Source organism: Salmo salar, chromosome ssa01 (genome assembly GCF_905237065.1).
Source record: "Salmo salar chromosome ssa01, Ssal_v3.1, whole genome shotgun sequence".
Lineage (NCBI taxonomy): Eukaryota > Metazoa > Chordata > Actinopteri > Salmoniformes > Salmonidae > Salmo > Salmo salar.
The window spans coordinates 44,567,334-44,579,297 of NC_059442.1; the positions used below are offsets into that span (position 1 = coordinate 44,567,334).

Sequence of the window (11,964 nt, forward strand, 5' to 3'; positions counted from 1 at the left end):
GTGGAAGAGTGGAATTAGGCTATAGTGATTAAATCGCATTCAAATTGCAACCCTCTCTTTATACTGTACAAGTGCATACCTGTATATGATGAGGGTATACAGTACCAGTCAAATGTATGGACGCACCTACTCATTCAAGGGTTTTTCTTTATTTTTACTATTTTCTACATTGTAGAATAACAGTGAAAATGTCAAAACTATGAAATAACAAACATGGAATCATGTAGTAACCAAAAAAGTGTTAAACAAATCAAAATATATTTTATATTTGAGATTCTTCAAAGTAGCCACCCTTTCCACACTCTTGGAATTCTCTCAACCAGCTTCATGAGGTAGTCACCTGGAATGCATTTCCATTGTTCAAAGTTAATTTGTGGAATTTCTTTCCTTCTTAATGCGTTTGAGCCAATCAGTTGTGTTGTGACAAGGTAGGGGTGGTATACAGAAGATTGGTCAAATTTGGTAAATGACCAAGTCCATATTATGGCAAGAACAGCTCAAATAAGCAAAGAGAAATGACAATCCATCAATACTTTAAGACACGAAGGTCAAATTTGTGTTTTTAGTGGGACTATCATTTGCAAAGCTGTCATCAGGCAAAAGGTGGCTACTTTGAAGAATCTCAAATCTCAAATATATTTTGATTAGTTTAACACTTTTTTGGGTTACTACATGATTCCATATGTGTTATTTCATAATTTTGATGTCTTCACTATTATTCTACAATGTAGAAAATAGTCCAAATAAAGAAAAACCCTTGAATGAGTAGGTGTGTTCAAACTTTTGACTGGTACTGTATGTCTTTGTAGTTGTCAGTGATCACAGTGAATTGTTTCCCATCACCCAGAGGGAAAGTAAGTGTCTGCTGTGTTTTGGCCTAATGAGGAGGGTAAATCCCTAACTATACTTCACTATGAACCCTGATTTTACTTGGGTCTGTCTCCTGTGTATTTGGGTCATCCCAGGTTATCAAACTAGTGTAATCAGGGATCCCAGACCCTGGTAGAATCCCTTTTGGTGTATAAAGGATCCACACCGGGAAAGTGTAGCTGAATATTCTATTCTATTCCCTCCTGGACCCGCTGAGAAATGTAACTGTGCTATGTTTTGAACCTCAAGCTAAGAAAATGTTGCTGTCTGTTGTGTTCAGGTCGCAGGTAAAAGCAGCGTTTTGGTATATGAAGGGTTTAAACATTGTTTTGCCTCCACACTGAGAAAGTGTATCTGTCTGCTGTGTTTTGGACCCACACTAAAAAAGTGTAAATGCTGTGTTTGAGAAAATGTATTTTAACGTGGGCTGTTGTATAATCCCTCACAGGGCCCCTTTGCTATTTTTGTGCCTGGGTCTGTCCGCGTCATGCTTGGGTATTTTCTCTGTTGACTAGCTCACATCAATAGATAGTCGAATGAATACTCAGTCAGCCAGCAGCAGCGGCGGAAACATAAGATTGATGAGATTTTACTCCTCGCTAAATCTGATCATTGTTGTTATTACTATAACCCAGGGATGGAGAATGGACCGCTGGAATTTGCAAAATGAGGTATGTCACATGTGACTGGCGATATGGGACATGAAGGGAGTATACGAATGTCAGGTTTGTATGATGATTATATTCGATATCTGCATGTCTGTTGCTTAAGGAGATACTATTTTCTTACCACAGACCTTGTGCTTTAACTGCATGTATTCTGAGTAGAAAACAGTCTCATTGCATTGGTGTTCATTCTGCATGCTGTGGGCTGTCATGCCATGGGCTTTCTGTCTCAGTGTCCCTGGCGCTATGTATTGTCCTTATAAGATGTATGGATGAGGGGCTAGTGTTGGCCTACATGACTGTCATCCCTGTTATGGGATATGTTCTGTATAGCTTGAACGTGATATGATGCAGTGGTATTATAAGGTCGTTTTCCATAACCTACATACAGTATGCTTCCCAATGTCTCCATTCAACATGCTTCAGCTGCTGTACCATCCATGTCTTATCAGCATGTACGGTCAGATCCATAAATATTGGCATCCTTGAGAAAGATTTGCAAAAAAGCCTGTATAAAACAGATAATAGAAATACTGAGCTATATTGTATGCTAAAAAATTGGGAAATTATATTATGTTAATACAATTGCTCAGAGAAAGATATTTTGTTTAATGAGTAACAAATTCAAAAAAGATACTCTAGCACTGACCACTTGCAAGGATAACCACACCGAGCCTTTTTCTAAATGTGTTATGAGATTGGAGAACACATTGGGAGGGATCTTAGACCATTCCTCCATACAGAATATTTACAGATCCTTGATATCCTTCGTCTACATGGTTTGCCCAATTCAATCCACAGGTTTTCAATGGGGTTCAAGTCCAGAGACTGAGATGGTCATTGCAAAATGTTGATTTTGTGGTCAATGAACAATTTCTTTGTGGATTTTGATTAGTGCTTGGGGTTAATATCTTGCTGGATCCACTTGCGGCCAAGTGTCAGCCTCCTGGTAGAGACAACCAGGTTTTTGGCTAAAATGTCCTGGTAAAGTTCATGATGCCGTTGACCTTAACAAGGGAGCCAAGACCAGTTGAAGCAAAATAGCCCCATAACAGCAAAGATCCACCACCATATTTTACCGGAGGTATGAAGTACTTTTCTGCATTTGCTTTCATTTTTCAACTTCAAACCCACCACTGGTGTGTGTGTGTGTGTGTGTGTGTGTGTGTGTGGCCAAAGAGCTCTATCTTCAGGTCATCTAACCATAGCACCGGTTACAATCCAAGTGCCAATGCTATTTACCAGGGTCTCCCAAGTGGCAGAGCGCTCTAAGGCACTGCATCTCCGTGCTAGAGGCGTCATTACAGACCCTGGTTTGATTCCAGGCTGTATCACAACCGGCTGTGATTGGGAGTCCCACAGGGCGGCGCACAATTGGCCCAGTGTCGTTAGGGTTTGGCCGGGGTAGGCCGTCATTGTAAATGAGAATTTGTTCTTAACTGACTTGCCTAGTTAAATAAAGGTAACAACAAAAAAAAAGTGGTCAGATTAAATCAAAATAGAGCTCTTTGGCTATGCACACCAGTGGTACAGTAGCATCTTTCTGTGAACAGTTTTGATATACCATGAATGAGATATATTACTGTAACGTGCGACACGACCATTAGCTTTACCTACATGAGGAATAGATATACTTAAAAGAGGTTGGGAAGTGTACATACTAAAGGGTCTGTTCCCTTCCCGCTCTCTCTCTGTGGTGTAGTTCAGAGGCGAGGTATGCATTGTTTCAATGAGGCAGGCTTATCTCCCTGACACCCTGCACTTGTAGTTCCTCCTCTCATTGCTTTAGTTGGGAACGATGGAAAAATACCCAGCTATGAGGTCAGAATGACCTTGAGGAGAGATAGATCCCCTGTCCCCTCCCTCTCAAGGCTTACAATGTTGTCACCTCTGCCCTGATACCTCTGGAAACCTTCTCTCATAGAATGTTCCAAAAAGCCACCTTTTACAGTACACAGTATATACTGGATTCTCCTCTTTGGTCTGTCTGTCTAAGTGAGGAATGCAAAACTCTATCTGATTACTGTAGTCTTTAGCCATATGTCAAGTGGGAGGATAAAGCACTTCCCATTTGAATATTAGTTGGACATACTTGCTGTATAAGCACAGACTCTTTGATTTAATGCATGTTTTATCTCTGCATCTTGAGTCACCTTGGATTTGTATCATCCCCGAGAGAGAGATAGAGAGAGAGAGAATACTAGGATGGTTGTAAGAAAGAGAGCAGTAGGAAGTAACAAAAAGAGAGAGCGTCACTCATAGAATGTCCTAATTAAGAGTAGCTCAGTGGGTTTGAACCAGATAATCTTACATAACCTCGTTAAAGAGCACACAGCCTTTGATACTGAGATGAAAATGATGTTCCCTCTGAGACGCAGCATATTGTGGAGCCCCATGGTATAGAGCTGAGGTATAGGACAAGATTACATACCCAACCCTATTGTATATTGCTGAGGTATGGGCCAAGATTACATCCCATTCTACAGGCCCTGGTCAAACGTAGTGCACTATGTAAGGGATAGGCTGCCATTTGTGATGAAGGCATAGTAATAGCGCCGAGATCCAGATAGCCCCATGGTATGGAGCTGAGATATAGGACAGGATAATATACAGTACGCACATCCAATGTCTTTGAGTTTAGAGTCCAAGTGCACACAAATACAGTACGCACACACACACACATTGTGATTGTAGTGCACAATGTGTGTGTGTAATATGAGGTACTATGAGGTATTTGAGAGAGTCTAGTAAGTAAAGAGCCAGATTTGTCTTTCCTGGTGTGAACACTGGTCATTATGTACCAAGTTTATTTGAGGAAGGAACATAAAGTACATTATTTTTGTAAGTAAGTTATCTTTGCATCTACTGATTAAGCTTGTATTCTGTCTTTGGTAGGGATAATGCTTGGATGTCCTTGAGGTAATATTTTGAGGTATGCAATTTCACTAATAATAATTTCAGTTTTCTGATATCTTTCAGATGACCCTTTATCTCCATATATTACTACATTTACATAACAGACATGATTGGATATCAACCCTGAAGAGGAATCGTCATGGAGTCACTAGAAACTACTGTGGAGGTCAAATGCTTTAAAGAGGGTCTAAAAAAGACAATTACACAGAAAAAGTGGGCAGCACCAGAGCCTACAACTGCCCAAACTAAAATGCCCCCTTCGGCTGATTCTGAGGGGGAGGGGTGGCACCTATGCCCACAACCTGAGGAGGACCAGAGTAGAACCACATGTGGTTCAACAGAAACGTCTGACTCAGGGAAACTAAGACAATTAGGGAAATCACTACGCCAATTACAGGATCAAGCCTGCAGTCATCCTCATTACAATGTATTAACATCATATCCACCACAGGAGAGACAGACAGTTCCCTTTGCTAGACAGAAAACGGCAGATCGCTTGGTTTCTGCACTTCCGCTATCCCATGGCAACTGTGAAGGGCCCTCTCCACAGAGGAGCTCCCCCAGTTTACCTGCGTCTCTTCAACACTGTTCCCAGTCAGGGATAGAGGAGCTATCCAAGGACGTGTGTAGTAAGATGGAGCAGAAACAGCAGCAGAGGCCTGGGAAGTATGTTTGTGATTATTGTGGGAGGGCATGTGCCAAACCCAGCGTACTTAAAAAGCATATTCGCTCACATACTGGGGAGCGACCCTACCCCTGCGTTCCCTGTGGCTTCTCTTTCAAAACCAAGAGCAATTTATACAAACACAGAAAATCTCATGCTCACTCTGTCAAAGCTGGGACAGTGCCAATTTCAGAACTGGGTTCTTACAATGCCAACATAGAGGACCGGGGATCTTTAGAAGGAGAAGGAGAGTTATACTCTGACGCTGAGCAGAGCTCTGACACGGATGATGACTATTCATCTTTCTTGGACTCCGTTTCAGTCGAGGAACCAGATAGCACCACTGCTGTAAAAGTACTGAATCTCATTGCCCAGAAACAGGGAGTTACATCAACATTATCTGAGGAGCGTTCAGCCAGGCTCCCAGAGATCAATGGTGCTCAAGCTCCAGACGTTTCTCAGGTCAGCCGTGCAATTCAATCCAGCGCCATCAAGCAGAGACTGGCACTCCGGCTCTCAGAGAAAAGGAGCAGTGACACTGACACATCTCTCTCCCTGCCTAGCCAGGGAAGCAAAGGCAGCACAGACTCAGGTTACTTCTCACGCTCTGAGAGCGCAGAACACCAAACTGGTGGTCCTCCCAACACAAACACCAGGTCCTATCAAGAGATTATGTTTGGGAAGTGTTACAAACCGAACCCGAAACAGGCCATAACTGTTGTGACTTGCACTACAGACTTAATAAGTGATCGTAAGTCTTCAGAGCGAGGTGTTTCCCGCGTATTCACACAAGAAAAGGAATCACTGATAGAATCGATCAGAATAAACACACATTCATTTACAAGGGAAGAAATGAAAGAGGCTCAACTAGAGCTCTCTGATTCTGGACAGCTGGTGCGGAGCAACTCGATGCCCACGTCCTCAGCTGCGTGTATGGACATGCCACAAGGCCTGCGAGGCAGCCACTCCTTTGATGAGAGGGCGTCCCCTGGAGGTATTAGGAGACTTAGGCGACAGGCTGCCTTTGAACACTCTGCACACGATGGACACACAGAACTTCCTGATCACTATGGAAACATCTCTGATATTTCCAACCTTGGTGTAGAGATGGAATGTGCGACGAGGAAGCGACGGAAGGAAAAATGTATTAGGGAGGAGGAGGATGTAGCAGGCAAGTATCACACAGACTACGACCACTCTGAAGAGATGAGGGACTGTGATTCAAAGCAAGCCTCTCAAGGTACTTTAACCACTACTCCTTCAGTGAAAGTACATGCCCAAAGTGTGAATACACAGGATAGAGCACAGTGTGATAGACTGGACATGGAAATGTTGCAAGACACCACAGAGAAGAGAACTTTAGGTAATGTCATCTCTGTGATTCAACACACAAACTCCCTAAGCAGGTCTCATTCTGACGAGTCTTACAACTACCAGAGATGGGAAAAGCCTTCCTCAATGGAAGTGGTGGAGCAAACTGAAACTCGAGATAAAAGGACTGAGATCTTTGCACACCAATTGAGTGACAGTAGATTGTTAGATCAATCATATCAAATGACACCTAAGCTAGTCCGTCAGTCCAACATACAGGTCCCAGAGATCAGGGTGACTGTAGAACCTGACAGTCCAGAGAAAGAGAAAGCAGCTGAGGTTAAACAGGTGAAGGCAAAGGAGCCCGATAGATATGTAGAGGAGTTCCAATGGCCTCAAAGAAGTGAAACCCTGTCTCAATTCCCCCCAGAAAAACTCCCTCCAAAGAAGAAGAGACTGCGCTTAGCTGACTTGGAGCACTCCTCTGGTGAGTCTAGCTTCGAGTCGGCCTGTACGAGCCTCTCCCGAAGCCCTAGTCAGGACAGCAACCTATCCTACTGCTCCAGCTTCTCGTTTGACCGAGAAGAGAGAGAGCGAGAGTTTATCCCCAAGCCAGCTTCCCCGGCAGCGAGACAGGATGAGTTTGGAAAAGCGTTGGAGTTCTTAGCTGTGCCAGGAAGCGCCCACTCCCTCTCTGTCCTGAACCAGCGTCAACAACATGAAATGAGACGCTCCTCTTCAGAACAGGCACCGTGCAACTCTCAGCGCAGAGAGCTCCCAGAGGTCCGAAGCATATCATTTGACTACGGCAGCCTCTCTCCAATGGCCAAAGTTAGACATGCAGAACTCGGCGCCAGTTACTCAGAACACAGACGGGGTAACTTGGTAAGACAGGCGTCCTTGAATGTTGACCCTGAATTTACACATCCAGTCCTTCCGCTAAATATTCTTCCTCAGTACCTCAGCAATGCCCTGTCGTTCTCAACCACTTCTCTGCTCTCGCAGTCTCTGCCAATGTTTGCCCCTCAGCCACCACACTCCGGTCTCTTAGTTCCTGTTAGAATACAGGCTCACGTACCGTCTTACGGTAGCATTACATACACCACTGTGTCACAGGTTGTAGATGATCCATACGAAAACTCTCTCACTTCTCACTTTGCACATTTATCCACAAATTTAGATGCATTATTAGGACACGCCCGAGGACTGTTGACCAACCCAGCCCAGATTCAAGTACTAGATCTGTCACCAGCTAAGTTTAAGACAGGCATCCCTCTAACCTTGACCTCCAGGACTATCTCCACCACCAACTGTGGATCCAGTGGTGGATCCAACAAGCGCATGCTATCTCCGGCCAGCAGCTTGGACCTGTTAATGGAGGTAAAACAGCAGAAACGTGTCAAAGAGGAGAAAATGTACGGTGAGATAGTGGAGGAGTTGGGTGCTGTGGAGTTAGGGAACTGTAATGTGACCGAAGAGAGCAAGTACAGTTTAAAGACAGAGTTTAAAAGTGACACCAACCAGGGAGCATCACTGTCAGGCCTTCCTTCTATATCCTCTTTGTCTGTGTCATCCTCACATCATTCTCAAGACGACCGAGCAAGTGGAAGCTTCATCTCACCTCAGCAACAAGGGTCAGAATGTCCTGATTCCCCTATGGACAACTCCCCAACGGAAACAAGCCTACATCCACCCTCTCTGATTTCACTAAATGATTTCAAAGAGTCTGGCATGGACAGCAAGGCACAGATGGAAATTATGGTGCAGTTAGTCAAAGGTCAGGGCATCCTCATCTCTGACGGTGAAAACACCAAACTGATATCTCAGTTTCCAAGTCTTCGCACAACGACAGTTGTGAGTTGGTGCTATCTGAACTACACCAAGCCAAACAGCACTCCCAACACTTCTCCTATGTCCTCTGTGTACACTACGTGGTGCATCAGTGCCCATAATCCCAACCCTCTTAACCTCAACACCAGTGCAACCCTGGCTCTGCTCCGCTCCAAACAGAAGACTAACACATGGGTGTACACCATGGCTGCCATGTACCAACCTGGGACTGGGAAACTGGTCTCCTCCTCACTCTTATGGAGACAGAGGCTTGAGCTGGTGAGAACCTTTATTGTTCATTTTTGACCCTCACATTTCCATATTGAATGTATGTTTACAATCCTTGACTCAAGTTACATCATAAACTATCTAATATTGTATAATATTGTAACCATATTACATTGTTAATATCCTGTATTACCTAACTCCATTACCTAAATATATCTAAACTGCATGTTAACAGAATGTTTATTCTTGACCTCCTCCCGAGTGGCGCAGCGGTCTAAGGCACTGCATCGCAGTGTTGTGGCGTCACTACAGGCTGGGGTTCAATCCCAGGCTGTGTCATTATGGGTCGTGACCGGTAGTCCCATAGGGCAGCGCACAATTGGCCCAGCGTCGTCCGGGTTAGGGGAGGGTTTGGCCGGGGGGGGCTTTACTTGGCTCATCACTCTGACTTTGGTCGTCAGTTGAACGGTGTTTCCTCTGAAACATTGGCTTCCGGGTTAAGCAAATGGTTTGGCGGTTTCTGGGGACGCATGACTCGACCTTCGCCTCTCCCGAGCCCATTGGGGAATTGCAGCGATGAGACAAGATCGTAATCACGAAAGTGGAGAGAAAACGGGGTTACATTTTTTATTCTTTCTTCATATTAACGTTTATTTATCTATCTCATTTAGCTACAGAGCAAACCGGAGCTCAAAGAGCTGGATGTGATCTCCTATGGAAGGAAAGTGAAGGATGCCAGCTGCAGGGTAAAAGCAGCGAAGGAGGACTGGAAAGACATGGAGGTCTCCTCGAAACAAACAGCAGCGCTAACACCAACACCAACCCAGATCAAAATCTTTGAAGGAGGGTCAGTTATGATACTATCACATGAATCAATAAGCAATAGAATGTTCATTATAATGTTAGTTTGTAATGCTTTATATAGGGGTAACGCCTGGTGGTACAAATTATTTGTAACTTTATTTATTTAACCCGGTAGTCCTATTGAGGTCAGAAGACCTCTTTCCCAAGGGTGACCTGGAATTAGATGAAATATATGTTTTCACTTACCTTGCATGTCTAAAGCTTTTTATAGAACATCACATTAAGGATTGTTTCCCTTCCCTCAGGTTCAAGTCCAATGAGGACTATGTGTACGTGAGGGGCAGAGGCCGAGGAAAGTATATCTGTGAGGAGTGTGGCATCCGCTGTAAGAAACCTAGTATGCTAAAGAAACATATACGCACCCACACTGACGTCAGACCCTACGTTTGCAGGGTCTGCATCTTCGCTTTCAAAACTAAAGGTGGGTATCCCGTCTTTTTATTCCATTGAAATGAATGAACCAAGAGGTATAAAAGCACTTTGTGACAACTGCTGATTTAAAAAGTGATTTATACATGATTGATTGATGACAATAGGAACATTTATTTCCTAAATGTACAATTGAATGGTAATGAATATAATAAGTTCAACAAGATGAATCTTTAAATGTTTGTTGTCCTACAGGAAACCTGACCAAGCATATGAAGTCAAAGGCTCACATGAAGAAGTGTCTTGAGCTTGGGGTGTCAGTTACAGTGGATGATACAGAGACACAGGAATCTGGTAAAATATTGACCAATGACCAGTATACTATACTTTACTCCCTAATATGAATTATTCAGATATGTAACACTGAATTAATGACAGAAAGGAGTTTGATATATATTTGTCTTTATTTTTTCTGTTCTTTCAAACAATACAGATGACACCCAGCAAGACTCGAAGACCGGGGTCTTGAGCTCAGCCAAACACCAGTTCTCAGACGCAGACGACTCCGATGGCATGGATGAAGAGATAGATGACATCGACGAAGATGACGATGATGATTACGACGGTGGCTCCACTCCAAAGATCCGCTCCCGGAGCACCAGCCCTCAGCCCTGTGACATAGCCTCTCTGTCGGTCACCGCTACCACCATCACCCAGGTTGTGTCATCAGCTCTCCATGGCTGTACCCTCAGTACCTTCCGTTCTCTCCCCAGCTGCCTCACCAACTCCATCATGCCTCCATCGTCCCATCCCCATACCTCCATCTCAGGCAAGAGGACAGGGCCAGACCGGAGGACTGTCTTGGCCTCCAGCCTGGACAAAGAGCAGAGTGAGAGAGAGAGGCTTGTGGATGAGGACTGTAGCCTGGCCATGCTGTCTCCTGACCAGGGTTGTCTGTTCACCGGTCTGCTGTCCCCTGGCTGGGAGTCCCCTCTGAGGGAACCGTCCCCCTCCCAGCTCCGCTACCCATCACCCCGTAGAGATCTCTCCCCCCGGGGTCGCTCCTCACCTCGATGGGACACCTCCCAGCTGAGGCCTAGCTCCCCCAACCTCACCCCCATCCAGCACCTCTCCCCGGCCTGCATGGAGAGGCCCCTGTCCCCAGGCGGAGTGGACCTGGTTGGGAGGAGGGAGCCATCGGCCCGGGGCAGACAGAGGGTGGTGCTGAGGGCTGTGTCTCCACGTAGAGGGGGCTCGCAACACAGAGGGTCTGGCGATAAAACCATGCAACAAGCCAAGGCTGAACTTGTCCACAAGGGAGGATCCATTGAAATGGATTTGGTATGTAATGTAGTTGTTTACACTATATTATACACACATGTTTAGATTGACTAGTATGCTTGTCCATGCAAAACTAGTTGCACTGACTTCACTTCAACCACTTTGTCAGCTGGGTTGTTAGTATTCTTGATATAAAACCTTTATTCGTTTTTTTCCCACCGCTGGAGTCCCTGCATTAAACTGTAGAAAACTGTCTTCTGGTAGTCACTATAACTTGTTGTTTTTAGGATCAGAGGAGAAGCACGCTCCCCAACCTGCCTGGTCCCTCCAGCTCCAGTTGTACCCATCATAACGTCCTCAGCCACCTTCCCCTACACTCCCAGCAGCAGGCTCGAACTCTTCTCCCCATGGTCCCTATCGGGGGGATCCAGGTACTGCGCTCTTTGCCCTCCTGCAGCTCTGACCGGACCCATCTGTCAGCCCTGTCCCTTCAGAAGACTGAGCTCCACCAGGACAGCAATAAGGAGGGATCTGTCTGTGTGGCGGGCCCAGGTGCAGAGGACTCCGTAGCCCAGCAGCAGGAGAAGGAGCGGGAAAGGGAGAGGCCGTCCCCCCACCAGACACCCTGGGACTCTGAGGAGGAGAAAGATCCTGTCTCTGTCCTCACGGTCAGGGACCCTAAGCAGGAAGAGGGTCTTCAGACCTGCACCAAGGCCATCGCCTACCTCAGGATCACTTCCGAGGAGCATCTATAGACTGGGGTTGCATAGGGCTCTGGTCAAAAGTAATGCACTCTATAGGGAATAGGGTACCATTTGGGACATACACTACATGACCAAAAGTATGTGGACACCTGCTCGTCTAACATCTCATTCCAAAATCATGAGCATTAATATGGAGTTGTTCCCCCCATTGCTGCTATAACAGCCTCCACTGGACTTGCTTTCATTCAGCCACAAGATCATT

At 45.3% G+C, this 11,964-nt stretch overlaps 1 protein-coding gene across 2 annotated transcripts; it reads left to right on the forward strand.

Moving 5' to 3' along the window:
* Positions 1 to 1,348: 1,348 nt before the first annotated feature.
* On the forward strand, positions 1,349 to 11,964 carry LOC106603258 (human immunodeficiency virus type I enhancer-binding protein 2 homolog). Of its 2 annotated transcripts, none has more exons than XM_014196668.2 (7): positions 1,349 to 1,541; positions 4,515 to 8,535; positions 9,156 to 9,331; positions 9,594 to 9,769; positions 9,973 to 10,071; positions 10,211 to 11,058; positions 11,286 to 11,964. In XM_014196668.2, the coding sequence occupies exons 2-7, from the start codon at positions 4,591 to 4,593 to the stop codon at positions 11,751 to 11,753; spliced, it is 5,712 nt and encodes a 1,903-aa protein (XP_014052143.2). In that variant the 5' UTR covers positions 1,349 to 1,541; positions 4,515 to 4,590; the 3' UTR covers positions 11,754 to 11,964. The 2 variants fall into 2 exon arrangements, with proteins under 2 accessions (XP_014052143.2, XP_014052133.2); XM_014196658.2 differs by having other exon boundaries at positions 1,355 to 1,595.

What these genes read in the sequence shown, in the direction of transcription:
- LOC106603258 (XM_014196668.2), top strand. Translation starts at nt 4,591, where the DNA reads ATGGAGTCACTAGAAACTACTGTGGAGGTCAAATGCTTTAAAGAGGGT. An exon ending in ATCAAAATCTTTGAAGGAGG is followed by an intron (nt 9,332 to 9,593) that starts GTCAGTTATGAT and finishes CCCTTCCCTCAG; the next exon opens with GTTCAAGTCCAATGAGGACT. An exon ending in CTTCGCTTTCAAAACTAAAG is followed by an intron (nt 9,770 to 9,972) that starts GTGGGTATCCCG and finishes GTTGTCCTACAG; the next exon opens with GAAACCTGACCAAGCATATG.